This window comes from Leucoraja erinacea, chromosome 9, assembly GCF_028641065.1.
Source record: "Leucoraja erinacea ecotype New England chromosome 9, Leri_hhj_1, whole genome shotgun sequence".
Taxonomy (NCBI): domain Eukaryota; kingdom Metazoa; phylum Chordata; class Chondrichthyes; order Rajiformes; family Rajidae; genus Leucoraja; species Leucoraja erinaceus.
In genome coordinates this window covers 20,269,597-20,295,542 of record NC_073385.1, presented here as the reverse complement: position 1 = coordinate 20,295,542, position 25,946 = coordinate 20,269,597, and the positions used below count along the sequence as shown (strand labels likewise).

Genomic DNA, 25,946 nt, shown 5'->3' with positions numbered 1-25,946 from the left:
CAGTTGTAATCATGCAACAGAGATACAAAGTGCTGGAGTAACTCAGTGGGTCAGACAGCACGGAGAACACGGAGAGGTGACGTTTCACGTCGGGACTTATTGTAGTGGGGGTAATAATAATCAATAATACAATACATTTATAATCATAATACAAGGTAACCATATAGTGCTTGTATTTAGCTAAATCTGTCAGTAACAGAATTACTGACCCGAAACGTCACCCATTCTTTCTCTCCAGAGATGCTGCCTGTCCCACTGAGTTACTCCAGCTCTTTGTGTGTCTCTTCCGTTTACATCATGCAGTTCCTTCTTATGCATGATGTAGAGTAACAATTCATTTTGGGTCATTACCCTAACTTCAAGTAACCCTTGCTTTCCCTCTCTCTCTCTCTCTCTCTCTCTCCATCCCTCCCCATTCTCAGTTGGCTGACCAGTCTCACTGTCTGCGGCTATATTTTATCTCTATTTGCTTTGTTAACTTCTCCCAGCTAACAATGATCTATTTTTTACATTTGCATTGATCTCATCCCCTTTGTCCCGTTTTCACACCTTACACGTCCTTATCTATGCATCTCCCTGTCCCCTGACTTCAGTCTGAAGTAGAGTCTCGATCCGAAACGTCACCCATTCCTTCTCTCTAGAGATGCTGCCTGTCCCGCTGAGCTACTCCAGCATTTTGTGTCGTTCTTCAGTTTAAACCAGCATCTGCAGTTCCTTCCTACACATAATAATTTATTTTTTTGGGGTTTTTCGTCGTAGCACTCGGCCTGCCTCGAGCTCTTCCCAAAGCTCTCCATCTCAGCCTTCTGCGCGACACGGCCGTTCGGCCCGACGCACTCAGGGTGGTCCCGGGAGGAACCACGACATCCTGATGGAGATTCAGTTCAGTAAGGTGAGAATAAACGCCTGCTTTACCTGCTCTCCCTTCTCCTTGCGCACGCTGGCACAGCTCTCCCACACCCAGCATTCCCTCCTGTCAGAGTCAAACACTCAAATATGGACAGTCTCTTCCAGCAGGCCCCCCTTGTATTATACGATTTACCTTATATTTACAGTCCTTATTTATTTATTAACGATTATCATTTCACAATTCGATATGGTATTTTTTTTCCATGGCATCTTTTACAACATCCCACTTGTCTCTATCTGTTTTACCCAGTCCAGTGTTTGTTGCTGTGACGTTACGTGCTGGTATGGCACGTTCCTTGCCTCTACTTGCTGCACCTTAACGGGCCTATAAACAGGCATACAGTTAATTTACAACCAGCATTTTCACACAAAGGGTGGTGGGTGTATGGAACAAGCTGCCAGAGGAGGTAGTTGTGGTTGGGACTATCCCAACGTTTAACAAACAGTTAGACAGGTACATGGATAGGACAGGTTTGGAGGGATATGGACCAAACATGGGCAGGTGGGACTAGTGTAGCTGGAACATGTTGGCCGGTGTGGGCAAGTTGACCAACGGGCCTGTTTCCACATTGTATCACTCTATGACTCTATAATATATTATCTATGAACCTGTTCCATGTATTGCTAAATCTTTATGTGAGGAAAATCTTACTGGTTATAAATCGAGTAATATTTACATATTTTTGTAATGTTTTAACACATTTCTCCGACATGCCAATGCCAATAATCATGACATTTTAAAATGAATTCCACATTTCCATGAGAGTGTCAGACATCTTTTCCAGCCTGAGACTGGCCTTTCTCCTACTAGTCCTGGCCTTTCAAGGTTCCTTGTGTATCTCAGTTAGCAGAACTTAGACAGAGTGCTCAAAGCAGATCCAAACAGTGTGTGAGGTGAGTCTGATCTGAGTTTAGTTTAGAGATACAGGGTGGAAACGGGCCCTTCAGCCCACTGAGTCCATGCCGACCATCAATCACCTATACACTAGTTCTATGTTAGACCAGATCTACATCCTACACATTTAACCTACAAACCTACACGTCCTTGGGATGTGAGAGGAAATTGAAGCATCTTGAGGAAGCCCATGTGGTCACAGAGAGAACGTACAAAGTCCGTACAGACAGCATCCAAGGTTGGAATCAAACCCAGATCTCTGGCGCTGTAAGGCAGCAACTCTGCCACATGCCACCCTAATTTGCCCACCATCCTCATACGCTGTTTAAGATAAAATCAACCTTTGTCAGTTGCTGTCTTATATTAGTTCAGCACATTTAACATCAAAACTAAAGAGAGTCATCTCTTCTTTGGCTAGAAGGTCTGATCCACACATATCCTTCAAATGTTGCCTTTTTAGAGTCATAGAGTCATGCAACACAGGAAGAGTGTCGTCGGCCTAACTCCTCCATGCCAACTAAGATGCCCCATCTAAGCTAGTTCCATTTGCCCATGTTTGGCCCATATCCCTCTCTCTCATATCCATGTTCCTGTCAGATGAGGTAGTTGAGGCTGGAACTATCCCAACGTTTGGACAGGTACATGGATAGGACAGGTTTGGAGGGATATGGACCAAGTGCAGGCAGGTGGGACTAGAGTAGCTGGGACATGTTGGCCAGTTGGGCGGAAGGGCCTGTTTCCACACAGTATCACTCTATGACGCTATGTTATAGTACTTTGGTTTCTGGATTGTTTTCTCTATATGGAAAAATGGCGCCGTGTCATTTATCACATCGCTAAGCAATGACGTAGAATAAGAAAGAATAAGCCTGAAGGAAGCATCTCATGGTATGTCCAAGACACAAGAATGCAGGAATCCTGAGTAAAACACAAGCTGCTGACATGTCATAGTAAATCTCATAGTATGTCTCCTTTTCCCCCAAAGGTGAAATTTCAGCATGAGGTTTATCCTCAGACAGGCTACAGTGCGGATCCAGTTTCGGCAGAGCGTCCCACCTCACGGCAGGTCTTCATAGTCCAGGACCTTGAGATCCGAGACCGCCTTGCATCGTCACAGATGAACAAGTTCCTGTACCTGTACTCCAGCAAAGAGTTACCAAGGAAAGCGCACTCCAACATGGTGAGGCTGGCCTTGTGGACCTGCTCATTTGAATGGACATTGGGAGGGATCTAAAGTCTGTGGAATTCTCTGCCTCAGAGAGCGGTGGAGGCCAGTTCTCTGGATACTTTCAAGAGAGCTAGATATGGTTGTTAAAGATAACGGAGTCAGGGGATATGGAGAGAAGGCAGGAACGGGGTACTGATTGGGGATGATCAGCCATGATCGCATTGAATGGCGGTGCTGGCTCGAAGGGCCGAATGGCCTACTCCTGCACCTATTGTCAATTGTGCAATATTGTGGAGAGAAACAATATGTTTATCTCAATAGTACTAAAAGCAGCAATAAAATTCAGTATGTGGAATATACTGCATTTCATTCTGAGCACTATATTAAATGAAAGAACTATTGCTCTTGAAGATGAGATTGCAGACTGAGACTACATTGACCTGCCACAGGAAGGATGCGCTGGCTTTGGAGATGGTGCAGAAGAGGTTTACCGGAATACCGCCTGGGTTAGAGGGTATTAGCAACAAAGAAAGCTCAAACTGTTTTCCCTGGTGTGTCGGAGGTTGAGGGGAAACCTGTTAGAAGTTTATAAAACCAGAAGCATAGATAGGGTAGACAGTCAGAAACCTGTTCCCAGGGTGGACATGTCGTAGAGTAGTGGACATGTCTTCAAGGTGAGAGGGGCAAAGTTTGAAGGATATGTGTGGATCAGGTGGGTGCCTGGAACGCGCTGCCAGGGGTGGTGGTGGAGGCAGATAAGATAGTGGCGTTTAAGAGGCTTTTAGACAGGCACATATGTGTATGAAATGGAGGGATATGGATTCTGTGCAGAGGAGATGAATTTAACTTGGCGTCACAATGTCAGCACAGACCTTGTGGGCCGAAGGGCCTGTTCCTGTGCTGTACTGTTCTGTGTTCTATCTGGGCATGTTGCAGCAGGGATATGTCCAGCAGGCCAGACTATACAAACAGCAAGCACTATTTCAGAGAAAGAATAATAGAATTCTTGAAAGACAAAAATGCTGGAGAAACTCAGCGGGTGAGGCAGCATCTATGGAGCGAAGGAATAGGCGACCTTTCGGGTCAAGACCCTTCTTCAGACTTCAGAAATCTGGAGTTCTCTTCCCTCAGTAAACAGCAAAGATTGGTGTTAATTGAAGCTTTTGAGACTGGGAATCACAAAGTTTAGGTGCTGGAAGCAGGGTAGAGAAACTGCATTCAGGGGCATTATGTACCAGCTTCCTGACGGCACAGCTGAGCCACCTGCCTCCTTTTCTAACTCCCCTCCTTTGTTCTGGATCCCTCCATAATCAAAGAAAATATCAACCCGACTGAAGTATTATCAATTTTTAAATTACCAAGCTCAGATCAGTCAATTGTTTAAACTCAAGGGAGCACCAGTAATTTTACCACATGTTCAAGAAAGAACTGCAGATGCTGGAAAAATCGAAGGTAGACAAAAATGCTGGAGAAACTCAGCAGGTGAGGCAGCGTCTATGGAGCGAAGGAATAGGTGACGTTTTGGGTCTCTTCCCGAAAAGTCAACTATTCCTTCGCTCCATAGATGTTGCCTCACCTGCTGAGTTTTACCACCTATTCACCTCCTTATAATTGTTTATTTCAGTTCACCTTTGGCCATTGTTTTCCAGCTGACTATTAAGGCTTTGCACGTGAGTCCAGACTCGGCTCGGATGCCTCAGGAGTGTTGCCTGCGCATTACATTGATGCCTCTTCGACTAAACGTTGATCAGGTTGGTAAAACCGATACTGACAGCCACCCCAAACCAAGCTTGAAGCTTGCTCTTGCCTACAGTTTGCAGGTGGCTTTGTGGAGAACTGCCTGCAATTTTACAGTGATTGAGTGGAAGGCTTCTATTCCTGCTGGAACCCGCGTACCTGGAACCCGCGTACCTGGGACACATACACCTGGGACCCGCGTACCTGGGACCCGCGTACCTGGGACCCGCGTACCTGGGACCCGCGTACCTGGGACACATACACCTGGGATCCACGTACCTGGGACACATACACCTGGGACCCGCATACCTGGGATCTAGATAGATAGATAGATAGCCTTTTTATTGTCATTCAGACTTAGTCTGAACAAAATTGCAGGGACACATACACCTGGGACCCGCGTACCTGGGACCCGCATACCTGGGACCCACGTACCTGTGATGGAGGCGCTTACCTGGGTCCAGTCTCGTACCTGGGACCCGCGTACCTGGGGGACCCCCGCGTACCTGGCGATGTTAAAACAGTCCCGGGACCCATACACCTGGGCTCGGGGTTGTAAGCTGGGCCCCGTGTACATGCAGAAGCAGCTGCTGGGCCCGCATACCGAACCCCGGACTCAGGTACCGGGACACATATCCCAGCCACCCGCACGTGAGTACTGGCCCTTCAGCCTCGGGCTGGCCGCCCGCGTACCTGGGTGCCACCTCCCCTGGACCGGGCCGCCCCGACATGGGCGTCGCTTCTCCCTGGGACCCATACGACATGGGGTCGCTTCATACCCGGACCGGGCCGCATACACCTGGGACCCGAACCTCCCCTGGGACCCATACACATGGGACTCTCCCCGCGTACCTGGGCCCCATACACCTGGGACCTCCGCGTACCTGGGACTTGGGCGTCGTACCTGGGACCCCGCCACACCTGGGACCCACACAGCCGCCGCAACCTTCAAAAGCTCCGGCCGCTCCCTCGGCTGCCAGCGGACCCATACACCTGGGACCCACACACCTGGGAGCCTCCCACCCTCGGGCGAACCTCACGGGACCCAGCCTCTTCCAGCCCTGAGGGATCACCCTCATACGAGCCAGAGCGAGTCCCGGTGCTCTACACCTCGAGGACCCACCATTAGGCCTCAGGGACCCAGGCAACCTGGGAATACGACAAAAAGGTCGGATTCCCCACCTGGGAGAGACTGCAAACCCCACACCCCCCCCCCCCCCCAAAACACAAACGAAAACCCAAAAACTGGGACCCACAAACCTGGGACCCATACACCTGGGACCCACGAACCTGGGACTCGCATACCTGGGATCTATACACCTGGGACCATCTATACACCTGGGACCCATACACCTGGGACTCACGTACCTGGGACCCACGTACCTGGAAATGGCAGATGGAGTGTGAGGTGTTGCACTTTGGGAGGTTAGGGTTAGGTATGGGGATAAAAGAGATGGCCGGGAAAAATAACAACTTTTGCAACTTAAAACTTTCTTTCTGTATGTAGGGGAATTTTCTCTTTTTGCTTCCCACCATATTTTTCTCTGCCTGCATCTGTCTCATATCACTGTGAACCCTTCCTGTCCATACATCTGTCCAAATGTCTTCAAAGTTTTGAATATTAAGAGGATCCACACTACCCAGGTCACACTCGCATCTCAATGCTACCATTGGGAAGAAGGTACAGGAGCCTGAGAACCGTGAGCTCCAGGTTCAAGCACTGATTCCCATCAACAGACTATTGAACACTGCACAACGCTAATCATGACCTTTTCAACTATGATATTCTATGGGCTGCACTTTGGAGCGTTATTATGATATTATGGTTATCTAGTAGTATTATTCATTGATTGTATTACTGATTATTGTTATTTATCTCAGTTATTGTATTAACGGGCCTGTTAAGCCTCAGCAAATATGAATGTAATTGCTCTGTTGCCAGTACATAGGACAATGAATCCCTCTTGACACCATTGGATCATCCTGCTTATTTGAAGTGTCAGTGTGTGAAGGGCTGTCCCAGGTAATGGGCACTATTAATGAGATAACGTTCAAATATTTGTGTTAAAAGATTTTTATACCTTTTGGTCTTTGTTTTACGTGAAGATTTAAGTGGCAGGAGCAGGCCAATTGGCTCCTCATTCCTACTGCACCTATTAACAGACGATGGCTGGTCCAAACTTGGCCTCAACTCCACCTTCCCGTGCTCTCTCTGCTCACCCTGACTCAGCGTGTGTCCATGGGAGAGGGGAGGAAGATTCCTATTCTGAATCAAAACCCGATATATTTAGCGTGAAGTTGGTGCCTTTTGTTTTCACCATGCTACCTTCCTGTGGAGCCTTTCCTTGTACTATTCCTGATCAATGTCTCTTACATTTTGTCTCTGTTCAGGATGCCCTGTTCTTCTTGAAGGACTTTTTCAGCAGCCTGGCGGTGGAGGTTGAGCTGTTAATGCCGCCGGATCCTGTGCAGGAGGGTGAGTAATGGCAGCACGATGTTATGCCACACGGGCAGGGTTGTCCAATGTGGCTTGTAGCCTTGTAGTGTCATAGCAGTACATTGTCATAGTGTCCTAGTGTTACAGGGTGAGAGTCACTGTGCCCCCCCCCCCCCCCCCCCCCCCGGACACTTATTATTTTTTTTTTTTAATTCAAAATCGTTTGCTATGTCGCTCTTCAAAGGAGATGCTAAATGCATTTCGTTGTCTCTGTACTGTACACTGACAATGACAATTAAAATTGAATCTGAATCTGAATCTGAATCTGAGTACCAGTATTACAGTAACAGAGAACGTGCAAGATCCGCAACGACGTGGGTTGGGAGATTGCATTTACACCCTCGTTTATGAAAGAAATTTCTCAAATGGATACAAGCTGTGTCTGAAGTGATTATGACATTTATTTTATCAACATGTACTACTACTAAGCTTAGAGTCATACAATCATACAGCGTGGAATCAGGCCCCTTGGTTCACTTACCCGCACCGACCAACACGTCAATAGACAATAGGTGCAGGAGTAGGCCATTCGGCCCTTCGAGCCAGCACCACCATTCAATGTGATCATGGCTGATCATCCCCAATCAATACCCCGTTCCGTTCACCTATGTGTGAAAAAGTTACCCCTCAGATTCCTATGAAATCCTTTCCCCTTCACCTTAAACCTATGTCCTCTGATCCTCGGTGGGTCACGGGTTCTACCAGTGTAAAAAGGTTTAGGCTTGAGGGGAAGATGGCACCAGAGGTAGTGACACTCAACCACGAAGATGCAAGGACAGACAGCCTCTGGCCAGAGGAATCGTGTGCTGGGGAAATCCATTGGAACCTTTTCCTCCTCATTAGAAAATTGATCAAAGGATGAATCCGTAAAGCGAAGAGAGTTTAATGGCAGCTGGTGCTGCTCTTTGCTGACGGTGATGATTATTCACTGTGCTAACTGGTGAAAATTACGTGTTGTTAGTCAAAAGTGAAACGAGGGAGATCGACGAGATGCTCATTTAGTTCCCTCTTCCTTCCTCAGTGAGAAAATCTCCCGGCTCGGAGACCACCAGCACCCTGTCCAAAAATGGAACGAGCGTCACGGATCATGGCCCCATTATCACTCTTCCAGGTCAGAGTAAGCTCCGGGCTGAACCAGCGACTGTGGGGGCCAGAGGCTCCATCTGTGAGCCACAGGGCACGTCAGCAGCAGCATTCGCAGATCAGCCTATCTTCTTCAGGTGAGCATTGTGATGGGGGGCAGTGTTAGCTGTGAGGAGGATGCTAGGAGACTGCAAGGTGACTTGGATAGGCTGGGTGAGTGGGCAAATGTTTGGCAGATGCAGTATAATATGGATAAATGTGAGGTTATCCATTTTGGTGGCAAAAACAGGAAAGTAGACTATTATCTCAATGGTGGCCGACTAGGAAAAGGGGAGATGCAGCGAGACCTGGGTGTCATGGTACTCCAGTACACCAGTCATTGAAAGTAGGCATGCAGGTGCAGCAGGCAGTGAAGAAAGTGAATGGTATGTTAGCTTTCATAGCAAAAGGATTTGAGTATAGGAGCAGGGAGGTTCTACTGCAGTTGTACAGGGTCTTGGTGAGACCACACCTGGAGTATTGCGTACAGTTTTGGTCTCCAAATCTGAGGAAGGACATTATTGCCATAGACGGAGTGCAGAGAAGGTTCACCAGACTGATTCCTGGGATGTCAGGACTGTCTTATGAAGAAAGACTGGATAGACTTGGTTTATACACTCTAGAATTTAGGAGATTGAGAGGAGATCTTATAGAAACTTACAAAATTCTTAAGGGGTTGGTCAGGCTAGATGGCAGGAAGATTGCTCCCGATGTTGGGGAAGTCCAGGACAAGGGGTCACAGCTTAAGGATAAGGGGGAAATCCTTTAAAACCGAGATGAGAAGAACTTTTTTTCACACAGAGAGTGGTGAGTCTCTGGAACTCTCTGCCGCAGAGGGTAGTCGAGGCCAGTTCATTGGCTATATTTAAGAGGGAGTTAGATGTGTGCCCTTGTGGCTAAGGGGATCAGAGGGTATGGAGAGAAGGCAGGTACGGGATACTGAGTTGGATGATCAGCCATGATCATATTGAATGGCGGTGCAGGCTCGAAGGGCCGAATGGCCTACTCCTGCACCTAATTTCTATGTTTCTATGTGATGTGGCCAAAACACATTGGGCGGTCACGGTGGTGCAGCGGTAGAGTTGCTGCCTTGCAGCAAATGCAGCGTCGGAGACCCGGGTTCCATCCCGATTACGGGTGCTGTCTGTACGGAGTTTGTACGTTCTCCCCGTGACCTGCATGGGTTTTCTCTGAGATCTTCGGTTTCCTCCCACACTCCAAAGACATACAGGTTTGTAGGTTAATTGGCTTGGTAAATGTAAAAATTGTCCCTTGTGGGTGTAGGATCGAGTTAATGTGCGGGGATGGCTGGTTAGCCCGGATTCGTTGGGCTGAAGGGCCTGTTTCTGCACTGTATCTCCAAACTAAACTAAACTAAATGTGGAATCAATTCACACGGATGGCTGTGGAGGCCTCATCAATGGACATTTTGTAAGTCAGAGTTAGATAGATTCTTGATTAGTACTTGTGTCAGGGGTTATGGGGAGATGGCAGGAGACAATAGACAATAGGTGCAGGAGTAGGCCATTCGGCCCTTCGAGCCAGCACCGCCATTCAATGTGATCATGGCTGATCATCCCCAATCAGTACCCCGTTCCTGCCTTCTCCCCATAGCCCCTGACTCCGCTATCTTTAAGAGCCCTATCTAGCTCTCTCTTGAAATAATCCAGAGAACCGGCCTCCACCGCCCTCTGAGGCAGAGAATTCCCCAGACTCACAACTCTATGCACTCCCTCAAGAGAATGGATGTCTTTGGAGAGTGGGAGAAAACTGGAGCATCTAGAGAAATTCCGAATGGTCAGAGGGAACGTACAAACTCCGTACAGACAGCACCTGTAGTCAGGATCGAAGCCAGGTCTCCGGCGCTGTGAGGCAGCAACTCTGCTGCTGCACCACTGTGCAACCCCCACAGACATGTCCTGTGTCTCTCCTGCCCTTCAACTCTTAATCCTGCCCTCTCAGCCTCAATGCACTCGTCCAGTGCACGGTTTACTCACCAGATTGGCTCTGAAATATGTCATGTTTACTCACCAGATTGGCTCTGAAATATGTCTAAAAACACAATGGATGAAATATATTACACCAACATTTTTTTCTCATTCCAGGGAGTTTCGCTTCACATCCGAGGTGCCGATTCGATTGGACTATCATGGCAAGCACATGTCCATGGATCAAGTGAGTTGTGGAGGGTGTGAGATACTATCTGCTGAGTGCTGTTTGTGTCATTGCATTCAGCCAGTGATTAGATCTGGAAGACGCAATGTTCTCTCATCCATTGTACAAGAGTATAGCCCATTACAACGGAGAGGAATGTCCATGAAGGTTCATGTCAGGTGCTTTTCCAGCTCCTCCATTTGAATACTGCAATTGAGTCTGCCTCCACTGTACCCCCCAATATAGGGTGAAAATAATAATTCTGCGTGAGCTATGGTTTCATTTACCATTTTCTTTTTTGCATTCTGTGTCCCCTGAATGTTGGCTCTTCTGCCAATGGGACAGCTCCTCCCCATTCATTTAGCCAATGCCCTTCATCATGATTTAGTTCAGTCGAATCCCCTCACAATCTCTGCATTGTTGCGCTGCCCCACTGCTGCCTCCCACCGTGGTGCAGCTGAGACCATGTGCTGAAGGCCCCACAACATACAACAGTACAGCGGCTCACGTCGCATCTCTGGATGCAGTGAGATAATCGATGTTTCAAGTCAAGACCCTGTGTTGGGGGAGGAAATCTGGCATAAAGAGGTGAGGGGGGTGACTGAGGCAAGAACGGGCAGGTAAGCGATGGATCCAGGTGAGGAGGAATTAGAACATAGAAGTGTACAGCACAGAAGCAGGCCCTTCAGCCCACAATGTCCGTGCCAAACATGATGCCAGGTTAAACTAATCTTCTCTGCCTGCACGTGATCCATATCCCTCCATTCCATACATATCCATGTGCCTATCCGCAAGCCTCTTGAACACCACCATCATATCTACCTCCATCACTACCCCTGGCAGTGCGGGCTAGGCACCCGCCACCTTCTGTGTACAAACATGCCCTGCACATCTCCTTTAAACTGCCCGCCTCACGGTGGCGCAGAGGGTAGAGTTGCTGGCTTAAGCACTTGGAGCGCCAGAGACCCGGGTTCCATCCTGACTACGGGTGCTGTCTGTACGGAGTTTGTACGTTCTCCCCGTAACTGCATGGGTTTTCTCCAAGATCTTCGGTTTCCTCCCACACTCCAAAGACGTGCAGGTATGTAGGTTAATTGGCTTGGTGTATGTGTAAATTGTCCCGAGTGTGTGTGGGATAGTGTTAATGTGCAGGGATCGCTGGTCGGTGTGGGCTGAAGGGCCTGTTTCCGCGCTGTATCTCTAAACTAAACTAGACTATGCCCTCATGTCTTTGACATTTCCACCCTGGGGGAAAGGTTCGGAGGAGAGAATGCTATCCACCCAGGTGGGAAAACTTGAGGTAATTGGAGGATGGGATCAGGAGTGGCAGCCACAGGTTATCCTTGAGTTAGGTTTCCTGCTGACCAGAGTGCGGGTTCTGGAGAGAGCCTCTTGCAGAGAAGAGGGTCAAATGTCAAAAGTGTTTAATTGTCACATGTACCGACAACTGACAATGAAATCCTTGTTTGCAGCAGCTTATTGGACCTGTAACACAATACAATATAGAAACATAGAAAAATAGGTGCAGGAGGAGGCCATTCGGCTCTTCGAGCCAGCACCACCATTCAATATGATCACCGCTGATCATTCAAAATCAGTACCCCGTTCCTGCTTTCTCCCCATATCTCTTGATTCCTTTAGCCCTAAGAGCTAAAACTCTGTTGAAAACATCCAGTGAATTGTCCTCCACTGCCTTCTGTGGCAGAGAATTCCACAGATTCACAACTCTGGCTGAAAATGTTTTTCCTCATCTCAGTCCTAAATGGCCCACCCCTTATTCTTAAACTGTGACCCCTTGTTCTGGACTCCCCCAACATTGGGAACATTTTACCTGCATCTACCCTGTCCAATCCTCTTTTATATGTGCCTTCTTTAGTGAAGACTGAACCAAAGTACTCGTTTAACTGTTCTGCCATTTCCTTGTTTCCCTTTAGAAATTCACCTGTCTCTGACTTCAACTCAGAGCAGTTCAGCTCGAATAAACAAAAAATCAACAAATTAAAAACCCCAACATACGTGCAAAAAACAGAATTATTTAATGCAACCAAATCCATAGTTTATAGAAAGAGAGGTTGAGAGGTGTGAACAGCAGTCATAATTACTGAGGATACAAGGAACTGCAGAAAAAAGACAATGCTGGAGTATCTCAGTGGGTCAGGCAGTATCTGTGGAGAACATGGAAAAGTGACATTTCACAGAGTGCTGGAGTAACTCAGCGGGTCAGGCAGCATCTGTGGTGAACATGGACAGGTAACGTTTCAGGCCAGGATCCTTCTTCAGACTGGTTACTAGTTACTGAAACTGGTTACTAGTTACTGAAACTGGTTACTAGTTACTGATACTGGTTACTAATTACTGAAACTTCTTCTTGTGTATGGCATGCACAGCCTAAAGTTGTAGGACAACTTGTTCTATTTGATCTTATTTGATTGTGCACGCCGGGTTGATTGCATTCTTCGAAACAGGGTGAAGGTTGCAAACTCCCACACCGTTACTGAAACTGATCTTGGTGCAGTATGCACTGATCACTAAGTCTCCTAAACATTTCCTATTTCAGGGCACCTTGGCAGGAATCCTGATTGGACTGGCTCAGCTCAACTGCTCCGAGTTGAAGTTGAGAAGGTTGTGCTACAGACACGGGTAAGAGCACAGTCGGTCTGTATATCACGTTTCAGTTCTAGTACTGGCCATGCTGGCCTGAGTTAGTCTGCCATTGCTTGGGCAGGGAAGCAGGGTGAAAGGGAACGCTAACTCGTTGTGGGGGAGATGGGTGGGAGCAGAGGTGCAGGAGATGGAGGATTGCTGGTGAGAGCTCCATCCACCACAGCAGAGGGAAAGCCATGTGTCTGATGTCCTGGGGTGGAGAGCTTCATCTCGACATCAGATGCGACAGAGACGGAGAAACCGAGGAAGATCAAGGTGGGAGGAGTCGGTTAGTTTAATGTAAATGTTAGTTTTCTCCAGAGATGGAGACAGTGAGATGCAGAGATGGTCCAAGTGAATTGGAGGGTGGGGGTGGAAGTCAGTAGCAAAGTTAATAAGATGGACGGGTTGTGCTGAGATGCAGGAGGCAGCAGCAATGCAGTGGTTGATGTAGTGGGGAATTGGTTCAAGGACCACTCCATGCAGCCAACGATAAGGCCGGTGACGGACACACGTTGGTGCTCAGGACCCCAGCTCTGACTTGTAGAAAGTGAGAGGAATCAAAAGAAAAGTTGTTCTGGGTGTGAACAGGGTTGGCCAGTTAGAGGAGAGTGTTAGTCGAGGGCAATTGATTGGATCTGTGTTCTACAGAGTAACAGAGGGCCCCAATGCCTTCCTGAAGGGGAATGGAAGCGCATTGAGATTGGGCATCCATGATGGAAAGAAAACCCGAACGTTAATTCTGATTTTTTTGGCCAGAGAATAGTTCTGATAGCTTTTCATTCTGTTCCGTAGAGTCGTTCCCATCAATTTCCAGAAGAAACCTGTGCGTTTCTGGCCTCTGACCACTTAGGTAGATGACCATGAGGCAAGTTCCCTTTCTGCAGTGACCTTGGTTCCATCTGACATTAAACTACACTGATTGTTCCGCAGGCTGTTGGGAGTGGACAAGCTGGTCGCCTACGCACTTAATGAGTGGCTGACTGACATCAGAAAAAATCAGCTGCCTGGTATCTTTGGAGGCATTGGACCCATGCACTCATTGGTCCAGTTGGGTAAGTGTTCACGATGTGAAGAACGTTAACACGTCAAAAATGCTGGAGTAACTCAGCGGATCAGGCAGCATCTCTGCAGAACATGGACACAGAGATCTGGAGTAACTCAGCGGGTCAGGCAGCATCTCTGCAGAACATGGACACAGAGTGCTGGAGCAGAACATCTCTGCAGAATCTGGAGTAGTCTGGAGTAACTCAGCGGGTCAGGCAGCATCTCTGGAGAAAAGGAATAGGTTGTGGCGCGGTGATAGGCCCGAAATGAAGACAAGGAGCCAGGTATTTCGGGAGGACTTTAATTAGATGTTGATCTCCTGTTCAGACGGGTCCTCAAGAGAGAGATTGCGCCTAAACCCCTGGCCTTTATCCTTGTAGCTAAAGGCCGCTCCCGGACTCATCCATTCCTGTGCCGAGGGGTTCGATAGTGGAAATGGCCCGACCCTTGGGAGCCGCCACAAGGTGATGTTTCAGGTCGAGACCCTTCTTCAGACTTCTTTGACTCGAAACATCACCTATTCCTTTTCTCCAGAGATGCCACCTGTGGCTGGGGAGGCCAAGTCAGTGAATATTTTTAAGGCAGAAATAGATTCTTGATTAATACGGGTGTCAGAGGTTATGGGGAGTGGGGGGGAGAATGGGGTTAGGATGGAGAGATAGATCAGCCATGATTGAAAGGCAGAGTAGATCTGATGGGCCGAGTGGCCTAATTCTGCTCCTATTCCTTATGACCGTTAGTGGTTTTTGTTTGTGTAAAGCATTGAACTACTTCAATATTGTGTGTGGTTCTGGTTACCCCATTACAGAAAGGATATGACAAAAGTGCTGGAGAAACTCAGCGGGTGCAGCAGCATCTATGGAGCAAAGGAAATGGGTAACGTTTCGGCCCAAAACGTTGCCTGTTTCCTTCGCTCCATAGATGCTGCTGCACCCGCTGAGTTTCTCCAGCACTTTTGTCTACCTTCGATTTTCCAGCATCTGCAGTTCCTTCTTGAACAGAAAGGATATGGATCCTTTAGACAAGAGTGCACAAGAGGTTGACCAGAATGCTGGCTGGTTTTGCAGGCACGACCTATAGGGTCTGGTTGGACAAACTCGGGTGTGGTTGTTTTCTGTGGAACATCGTAGGTTGAGGGGAGACCTGATAGAAGTATATAAAATTATGAAGGGCATGAGTAGACAGTCAGGACCTTTTGTTCCAGGGTGTAAATGACAAAGACTAAAGGATATAGCTTTCAGGTGAGAGGGGCAAAGTTTAAAGGAGATATTCGGGGAAGGTTTTTTTACACAGAGGGTGGTGGGTGCCAGGAACATGCTGCCAGGGGTGGTGGTGGAGGCAGACGTGATAGTGGTGTTTAGGAGACTATTAGATAGGCACATGGATGTGGAACAGAGGAGATGTTACAATCCATGTTCTCGGGATATCTAAATCTAAATTTTATTAGCTTTTTATGTTATGACATCGGTTGGAAGCTGCATACCAAATCTCGTTGCGCTTATGTGCAATGACAATAAAATATATTATTATATTATTATTATTATATGTTTAACTTGGCATCATGTTCAGCACGGACATTGTGGGCCGAAGGGCCTGTACCTGTGCTGTGCTATGCTCTGTATAAGTAATTGCTTAATCATACCATGTAATGACGGAGTCAGAGAAATATTCCCTGCGTTTTCGACTGGTCTTTGTCCCCTGTCTTTGATTAGTTCAAGGACTGAAGGATCTGGTATGGCTGCCCATCGAGCAATATCGCAGGGACGGACGCATTGTGAGGGGTCTCCAGAGAGGAGCTGCCTCTTTTGGCACCTCCACCGCCATGGCTGCACTGGAGCTGACAAACCGACTGGTGCAAACTATACAGGTGATGTAGTCTATAGAGTCATATAGCAAACTATACAGGTGATGCCGACTATAGAGTCATACAGCACGGAAACAACCCTGTCAACCCAACCTGCCCGTACCGACCAAGATGCCCCATCTACGCTAGTCCCACCTGCCTGTACCGACCAAGATGTCCCATCTACGCTAGTTCCACTTGCCCACATTTGACCCATAACCCTCTAAACCATTCCTACCCATGTACCTGTGCAAATATCTTTCAAATCTCGTTATAGTACCTTCCCACAACTACCTCCTCTGGCAGCTTGTTCCATATACCCACCACCCTCTGGGTTTAAAAAAGGAACCCTCAGGTTCCTATTAACCCCCAACCATAAGCCTATGTCCTCTGGTTCTTGATTCCCATACACTTGGGAAAAAGACTGTGTATTCACCTATCTATTACTGCTATAAAATCATACCTCGGCCTTCTTCGCTCCAAGCAATATGTCCTAGCCCAATAGAGGACTTTATCTCTCATGAATACAGTGGGGAACCCAAGGAGAGCGGCTTTACTGTAATGACACTGTAACTGTGAGGTGTTTGACCCCACCTTGTATTGTTTACAGGCAGCAGCTGAGACAGCCTATGACATGGTGTCTCCAGGGAGCAATGCACACGGTTTGATGAGAACCAAGCGCATCTCTCAGCATCGACTGGCTCATCAGCCCGTCGATCTACGGGAAGGTGTAGCAAAAGCATATGACCTAGTGAAAGAGGTAAGAGCTTATGGCACAGTGGTGTGGGGGTGTGTCGGCACCTTCTGCCCAACGACAGCAGGGAAAAGAAGGAATGACCAGAGTGCGACGCGGCTTTGATTATATTGGCTGCTTTTCCAGTTCCGCACTAAAATTAATGCTTTATTAATAACAGCAGTTAGCATTATTTCTGTCTTTATGTGCACCATTTCACAACAAGTATTTGCTTTAACGATTTTTACAATATTAATGCATTGCAGCTACAATATTAATATACAAAGACATGTCAGAATCACATTAAAACAGTTATATATGTTTAAATATTTTATAATTTATTTAAACTAACTTTTCCACTGTGTAATATCTGCATGTGAAGAGATCAAGTGAAGAGTAGACACATTTGTTGTGCGTACAAAGATGGGTAAAAAAGCAAGTTGTGAGGATGGGGCAGATATAGATATATAAATAAATGTAACATGCAGAATCAGTGGGCAGAAATTTGACAGAGTATAATTTTAGTTTAGTTTAGAGATACAGCACGGAAACAGGCCCTTCGGCCCACCGAGTCAGCACTGACCAGCGATCCATGCAAATTAACACTATCCTACACACACTAAGGACAATTTGCACTTACACCAAGCCAATTAACCTACAAATCTGTAAGTCTTTGGAGTGTGGGAGGAAACTGAAGATCTCGGAGAAAACCCACGCAGGTCTCAGGGAGAACGTACAAGCTCCGTACAGACAGCACCCGTAGTCAGGATCGAACCTGGGTCTCTGGCGCTGCAAGAGCTGTAAGGCAGCCTCTCTACCGCTGCACCACCGTGTTGAAAAATGTGAGGGCATTCACTGTGGTAGAAAAGCTAGGTTGCTATAGGTGGGTAACTTGTGTTGACCGGGACTTAGACGGGGCAGAATTTGTTCCTGGACCACAACAATGTGGAACTTTGTCAAAGGCCTTGTGAATGTCTCCTGATCTGCCCTCCTCATTCCTCTTGCAATGTAAATCTTGAATGTGAGCGCATTAGAGCTACTGTCTCACTGCAAGGATAGACTTGTTCTAGGACTCAGAGGATAAAGGAGAGGTAGTAAACAAATATGTTGCATCAGTATCAATGGCACAACGGGTGGTGCTGTTGCCTCATTGTGCCAGAGACCCAGGTTCGATACTGCCCTCGGGTGATACCTGTCTGTGTGGAGTTTGCACCTTCTTCCTGTGACCGCGTGGGCTTTCTCTGGGTGCTCTAGTTTCCTCCCACATCCCAAAGACGTGTGGGTTTGTGGATTAATTGGCCCTCTGTAAATTGTTCCTAGTTTGTAGAGACGTGGATGAGAAAGTGGGATAACATAGAACTAGTTTGAAGGGGAGATCGATGGTCAGCATGGACTCAGTGGGCCGAAGGGCCTGTTTTCATGCTGGATCCTTCATTCATTCGGTCAAGTGTTGGAGATCAGCCAATGGTTTACTAGCCCTTCCCACTCATCCATCCTTGCCCTGAGCTCCAGCTCCATATTGCTGAACTCTGAGCTGGTTGCTGGAGTAGCACAGAGTGAGGCTGCCACAAACTTTATGATCCTCAACTCGCTGGAGTTTAGAAGGATGAGGGGGACCTCATTGAAACTTACCGAATAGTGAAATGCTTAGATAGAGTGGATGTGGAGAGGATGTTTCCACTAGTGGTAGTAGGACCAGAGGTCACAGCCTCAAAATTAAAGGACCTTGCTTTAGGAAGGAGATGAGGAGGAATTTCTTTAGTCAGAGGGTGGTGAATCGGTGGATTTCTTTGCCACAGGCGTCAGTGAAGGCCATCAGTGGATATATTTAAGGCAGAGATAGATATATTCTTGATTAGTGCGGGTGTCAGGGGTTATGGGAGAAGGTAGGAGAATGGGGTTGAGAGGGAGAGATAGATCAGCCATGATTGAATGGTGGAGTAGACTTGAGGGGCCGAGTGGCCTAATTCTGCTCCTATCACCTGTTGACTTGTGTTCTTCCCTTTGCCGGTGTGCGTGTTGTGCAGGGGTTCACGGACACGGCGCACATGATTTACGAGACGGCGACGCGGGAGCACGAGCAGCGGGGGATGACGGGGGCGGTGGGGGGAGTGCTGCGGCAGATCCCCCCCTCCGTTGTCAAGCCCCTCATTGTGGCAACAGAGGCCACGTCCAACGTCCTGGGCGGGATGAGGAACCAGATCCAGCCCGACGCACGGCAGGAGGAGTCCCAGAAATGGCGGCTCGGTGACCATTAGCAGCGCTGCATCGTTCCCTGAAACTTGAACCAAATGGGAAAGGGAAGTAAGTTGGTGATCCTGGAGTTCCCATTGTTGGGAACCCACTGGTGTCACACTTTGCTGTTTGTATATTTTGGTTTCATTCAGATCCATGGAAAACTAAAGCTTTTTGTCAAAAAGGGCAGTTTGATAGCACTTAAATAACTGAACTGGTGGCTGCATAGAAGAAACTCTCTGGTTTATTTTCAAGAGGCTTGAAGAAATTATCGTTTTATTGACTCGAATCCATCTCCTTGCTGTCTGAGCAACTCTGCGGGTCGGGATGGTTTGTAGTTTGGTGGACGATGGATTGTACCCCTACGATCTGCAAGGGATATCTGGTGTTGCCTGGAAGTGAAGGGTCTATTGTTGTTCCCCTTGTCTTAGTCCAGATGTTCCTCATGGACACGCTACCTTTATCAACAGTTAAAGCTAACGCCATTAACGACTCTCGCCTGCAGACCTTCCCACCTGAGCAATTCATGGCCAGAACCTTGTGACAATAGGTGTGGATTAATTTGAAGGTGCCTCCAAAGTTCCTGGTTACGTTTACTTCTCTTGGGTCTCACACTGAGATTGGGTCAGTGGCATCGGGTATTCCAGACGTGCACTACATTGGGAACATGGCGGGGCAGCCATGGTATTGAGGACAGGTTGCTTGAAAGTAACTCTGAAGGGAAGACACAAGGAATTGTAGATGCTGGAATCCTGAGCCAAGCACAAAGTGCCGGAAGAACTTGGCAGATCAGGCAGCATTTTGGAAGGGAATGGATAGGCAATGTTTCGGTCTGAAGTATGGTCCCAAGCCAAAACGTTGCCTGTCCATTCCCTCCCCAGATGCTGTCTGAGCCACTGAGTTCCTCCAGCACTTAGTGTTTTACTTAAGACTCTGAAGGGGACGATTTGAGGAGCATAAGGAAACTAAAGCTCCAAGTGTTTATTTTCAGGGCAATAATGACGGGTCAGATAACTGTCCAGTAGCTGCTGATGCCAAAACACTCTAGTTCTCTTTGTGATACCATGTTTGTGATTCAATAAGGTGTGTAGCCTTTAACTACCCCATTCTCAAACACAGCCTGCCCTTCTCCACGCTATGGCAGTGCTCTGATCCCAAATTTCATTCATATCTGCTCTGGTCTATCACTTTCTGTCTTGTTTGTTTCAGGTCTAATGCTTAGTGCTTCCAGATATTTACATGTTGTAGCCTTTCCCAAAGTTATAGGATCACACAGTACAGAAAGAGGCCGTTCAGCCCACTCAATCAATGCCAGGCACCCATGTACACTAACCTCTACATCAACCTTATTTATTGTCCCCACATTCCCACCTACTCACTCAGACCAATGTACAGTGGCTCATTGACCTACCAATCTGGGCCTCTTTGGGATGTGGGAGGAAACCGGAGTACCCGGAGGAAACCCACGCCGTCACAGGGTGAACGTGTAAACTCCGCGCGCACACAACACCCGCGGTCATGTTTTGAAACCGTATCACTGGTGCTGTGAGGCTGCAGCTCCACCAGCCGTGCTTTGCTGTCTAGTTTAAAAACTCATTGCTCCTTTTAGAATATAAACTAATGACAGCTGCTCTATCTGATGCCTTCATCAGGTGATGGAAGTCTTCAGCTCCATGGTTGCACAAGTAAACCGGTGATAGCAGCATACTTACATAGTTCCTCCCATTACCCCTCTGCGTTCTAATGTCACCCAGTGAATGGACAAATAACCTGGTCTATCATGGCCTCCATCAGGACAGTCTGCTCACATCACACAGTGCTCGGGAAGATTGCTTCCTGTGTCTCAGGGCAAGAGAGAAATAATTGTATTCTTTCCCACAATCGGGAGAGTAAGAATACATGAAGTGCTTGGGATATAGTTTGGGAGAGGTGGGTGCTGGGGGTTCATTTAAGGGGTCAACATCTGGTTAATTCTCTCTGTCAGTTCTGGAGACACCCAGCAGGTCTGACAGCATCTCTAGAGAGAGAAATAGAGTTGACACTTCAGGTCAATGGTCCTTTCTCTCACACCCTCCCAATAGGGCACTGGCTGGGTTCAACTTGTTCTCCCTGCCTTTCGTGGGGGCACGGTGTAATAGCATCTCGTTGTTGATCTCTGGTAGTGTCCATGGGGTTTGCACCTTCTCCCTACAGCCACGTGGGTTTCCCCCAGATGCTCTGGATTCCTCCCACATCACAGATATGCTGGTGGGTTAATTAGGCCAATGTAAATTGCTCCATGTAGGATAATGTGAGGAGCCTCCTGGATTATTGAGAGAGAATAAATTACAACGAGAGAAGTGGGGGGAGGGTGGGATTGATCCGGGAGCTGTCATAGACTTGATGGGCCGAATGGCTTCCAATTTCCTAAGAAAATATGAAATATCCTTCAGTTCCTTCCTGTTTCCCCCCATTTCCTTTCTGTTTCTCTATCTCCCTCTCTCCCTTATACTCTTGCATGCCCCCTGCCTCCTCGTATCCATAAACTTGTCTTCCAGGGGTATCCTTACTGAAGGACAGCAGCCTTGTATCTGGTATCTGAGCTTTGATAACACTGTTGGGGGGCATGGCACGATGAGTTCCCCTAATTTTGCAATTTCCCCCAGTGCAGACAACACACATTAAACCCATGAAGTGGGAACTGGACTCAACAACCCTGGATTTGGCTTTGCAAAGTTCCCCACAAAATTAAATCTGCTCCGTGTCAATCTTGTCTGTGGATCCCGAGTCAGATTGTTACAATTCTGTTGAAATATTGCCTTGTATAAACTTTTAATTTCATTTGTACAGCAGATTAAAAACAATGATTTTTTTTGTGGATTTATTTACATAGTTGTTGCTTTAAGTGTACATATTTCTTAATAATATTGTTGCTGTGAGTGTATCACAGTGATGGTTGTGAATGAATGTACCGTGGACAATGAACTTCAGAAATGGAAGAAATAAATAATACACATCTTGTTACACATTATCCTGCTTTGCTGAATGTAGACTTACTTGCTGATAGACTGGACTTATAGTGTGAGACCTGATTGTACTTAAAGCCATGGGTTTCAATTACCAGAGGCATATAGTCAGAGTCACACAGCACAGAAACAGGCCATTCAGCCAACTTGCCCATATCAAGGAATTAAAGATAACATTAGCAAATTTGCAGATGCCACCAAGCTGGATGGCAGTGTGAACTGTAAAGATGATGCTATGAGGATGCAGGGTGAGTGGGTAGATGCAGGACAGGTCTAGTATAATGTGGATAAATTTGTTATTCACTTTGGTGGCAAGAACATGAAGGCAGATTATTAAAAGGGGAAGTACAACGAGACATGGGTGTCCTTGTACATCAGTCACTGAAAGTAAGCATGCAGGTACAGCAGGCAGTGAAGAAAGTGAATGGCATGTTGACCCTCATAATGAGAGGTGTTGAGTATAGGAGCAAAGAGGCTCTTCTGCAGTTGTACAGAGCCCCGGTGAGACCACACCTCGAGTATTGTGTGCAGTTTTGGTCTCGTAATATGAGGAACGACATTCTTGCTATTGAGGGAGTGCAGCGTAGGTTCACAAAGTTAATTCCCAGGATGGCGGGACTCTCATATGATTAAAGAATGGAGCGACTGAGCTTTTATTCACTGGAATTTAGAAGGATGGGAGGGGATCTTATAGAAACATAAAATTATTAAGGGATTGGACATGCTAGATGCAGGAAACATGTTCCCGATGTTGTGAGAGTCCAGAACCAGGGGCCACAGTTTAAGAATAAGGGGTAGGCCATTTAGAATTGAGACAAGGAAATACTTTTTCACACAGAGACTTGTGAATTTGTGGAATTCTCTGCCTCAGAAGGCAGTGGAGGCCAAATCACTGGATGCTTTCAAAAGAGAGATCTTAGGGCTAACCAAATCAAGGGATTTGGGGAGAAGGCAGGAACGGGGTGCTGGTTGTGGATGATCAGCAATGATCACATTGAATGGCGGTGTTAGCTCGAAGGGCCCAATGGTCTACTCCTGCACCTATTGCCTATGTATCAACCAACCTGCCCCATCTACACTAGTCCCATCTGCCTGTGTTTGGCCCATATCCCTCTAAACCAATCAATGTACCTGTCCAAATGTCTTTTAAATGTTGTTTTGGTACTTGCCTCAGCTACCACCTCTGGCAGTTCGTGCCATACACCCTCTGAGTAAAATAATAGCCCGTCAGGTTCCCATTTAAATCTTGCCCCTCTCACCTTAAACCTATAACTCCATGGCATCAGTGGAGGAAATGGACAGACAATATATAATTACAATATATACAATAGTGCACCCGATGAGATTCTCCAGCACTTTTGTCTAACTTTGATTTTCCAGCATCTGCAGTTCCTTCTTAGACAATATATAATACCCTCTTCAGATGCTGCCTGGCCCGCTGAGTTCAGAATCAGAATGCTTTATTGTCATTGCATGTGTCACATACAATGAGATTACTGTGTCTTTCCATTTAAACGAACTTCAAACATTCACATACTCATACTTTTTACACTCCCTCCCTCCCCAAACCCACCCATGGATTCACATTTACATAAATTAACACAGTTTCCCACCCCCCCTCCTTCCCCATAACCCGCTCCCGAGACAGAGTTCAGTTCCAAGATTGCTGATGGGTAAAAGCTGTTCTCGAGTCTGGCAGTACGTGACTTTAGCGACCTGTACCTTTTTCCTGAGGGCAGCAGTGTGAAAAGGTGGTGACAAGGATGTGTAATGTCTTTCATGATATTACAGGTCCTGCTGCGGCATCTGGAGTGGTAAATGTCCTCCAGAGGGGGCAGGGGGAGTCCAATGATACCCTGGGCAGTTTTTATCACCCTCTGGAGAGCTGCTCTGTCAGCTGCTGAACAGTTCCCAAACCAGGCAGTTATGCAGTAAGTCAGTATGCTTTCTATCGAACAGCGGTAGAAAGCAGTTTAGCAGACAGATGGGCCTTCCTCAGTGTTCTGATGAAGTAAGGTCTCTGTTGCGCCTTTTGTACAACTATAGCAGAGTTCACAGACCATTTAAGATCTTCACTGATGTTGATCCCCAGAAATTAAAAACTAGGCACCCTCTCCACCTCCTCGCCCCCTCTCCAGTGGCCTGAGCTCCGCTCTATGTCATATAACCATATAACAATTACAGCACGGAAACAGGCCATCTCGGCCCTACAAGTCCGTGCCGAATAAATGTTTTTTCCCCTTAGTCCCACCTGCCTGCACTCATACCATAACCCTCCATTCCCTTCTCATCCATATGCCTATCCAATTTATTTTTAAATGATACCAATGAACCTGCCTCCACCACTTCCACGAAGCTCATTCCACACCGCTACCACTCTCTGAGTAAAGAAGTTCCCCCTCATATTACCCCTAAACTTCTGAGCATTACTAGCCTTACTAGCATTAAATGTCGCCTGAAATCAGTGATGATCTCCTTTGCCTTTTTAGTGTTCAGAGAGAGATTGTTGTGAGCGCACCACTCAGAAAGTCTGTGAACCTCCTCTCTATAGGCGACCTCGCTCCCATTTGGGATGAGCCCCACCACGGTTTTATCGTCTGCAGATTTTATGATCCTATTTGCGTGGTGATGGGGCAAGCAGTCATGTGTGTATATGGCGTAGAGGAGCGGACTGAGCACACAGCCCTGCGGTGCTCCTGTGCTGAGGGTCAGGGATGTCGAGGTGCAGGGTCCAAGTCTCACCGTCTGTGGGCGTTCACTGAGAAAGTCCAATATCCACCGACACAGTTGACTGCTGAGGCCAAGGTCTAGCATTTTTGTGATCAGCTTGCTGGGTATGATTATATTAAAAGCCGAGCTGTAATCAACAAAAAGCATCCTGACATATGACCCCTTCTCCTCTAGGTGTTGTAGTGCAGCATGGAGGACAGTGTTTATGGCATCCTCTGTAGATCTATTAGCCCTATATGCATACTGGTGTGGGTCGAGTGAGGGGGGAGAGATAATTTAAGGTGACCTAGGACCAGCCTTTCAAAGCACTTGGAGACTACAGATGTAAGAGCAACGGGCCTGTAGTCATTGAGGGAGTTGATGATTGCTTGGGCACCGGGATGATAGTGGTGGTTTTCAGGCACGCTGGCACGGAGGAGTGTGCTAGGGAAAGGTTAAAAATGTCTGTGAATACCCCAGCGAGCTGGTGAGCACAGTCCCGGAGCACCCTGCCTGGGATCTCATCCGGGCCAGCAGCCTTACTAGCATTAACTAGTTCCACCAGCACTTTGTGTTAATGACATGGAAGGAAGCTATTTTAGCTATTCTACCTATCATCTTAAATGTCATTTGGACAGGTACATGGATAGGAATGGTTTAGAAGGATAAGGGCCAAATGCAGGCAACTGGGTCTAGCTTAGATGGGCCATCTTGGTCAGCATGAACAAGTTCGCTGAAGGACCAATTTCCATGCTGTATGCTTCTATGACTATCTCCATGTCAGTTTGTGCAGATCAATCCTGTTCCCCCTCTCCTGTATCCTGCAACATTCTCAGCAACCTCTCCTTTGATTCTATTTGAAGTGCGTACCTACATTAAGGGGTAATTGACAGCAGACAATTAATGCAGCACACAGGCTCAAGAGCATTGCATCCCAGCCCCCGAAGCTGCAAGGCAGCACTGATAACATAGAAAATAGGTGCAGGAGTAGGCCATTCGGCCCTTTGAGCCAGCACCACCATTCAATATGATCATGGCTGATCATCCAAAATCAGTACCCCGTTTCCCCGTTCCTGCTTTCTCCCCATATCCCTTGATTCCATCTAAGAGCTAAATTAACTCTCTCTTGAATACATCCAGTGAATGGGTCTCCACTGCCTTCTGTGGCAGAGAATTCCAGATTTACAACTCTGGCTGAAAATGTTTTTCCTCATCCCAGTCCTAAATGGCCTACCCCTTATTCTTAAAC

At 47.2% G+C, this 25,946-nt stretch overlaps 1 protein-coding gene across 2 annotated transcripts in view; it reads left to right on the top strand.

The window, feature by feature from the left end:
• Window positions 1-21,993, top strand: part of LOC129700083 (autophagy-related protein 2 homolog B-like) — an 82,705-nt gene extending 60,712 nt beyond the window's left edge. For both annotated transcript variants that reach the window (XM_055640268.1, XM_055640267.1), the window contains exons 32-42: window positions 760-892; window positions 2,790-2,984; window positions 4,622-4,723; window positions 7,101-7,185; window positions 8,228-8,426; window positions 10,434-10,503; window positions 13,040-13,122; window positions 14,059-14,180; window positions 15,885-16,039; window positions 16,626-16,775; window positions 18,776-21,993. In XM_055640268.1, coding sequence (XP_055496243.1) covers window positions 760-892; window positions 2,790-2,984; window positions 4,622-4,723; window positions 7,101-7,185; window positions 8,228-8,426; window positions 10,434-10,503; window positions 13,040-13,122; window positions 14,059-14,180; window positions 15,885-16,039; window positions 16,626-16,775; window positions 18,776-19,006 — 1,525 coding nt within the window. In that variant the 3' untranslated portion in view covers window positions 19,007-21,993. The remainder of the gene's footprint in view (window positions 1-759; window positions 893-2,789; window positions 2,985-4,621; window positions 4,724-7,100; window positions 7,186-8,227; window positions 8,427-10,433; window positions 10,504-13,039; window positions 13,123-14,058; window positions 14,181-15,884; window positions 16,040-16,625; window positions 16,776-18,775) is intronic.
• The last annotated feature ends 3,953 nt before the right edge of the window (window positions 21,994-25,946 follow it).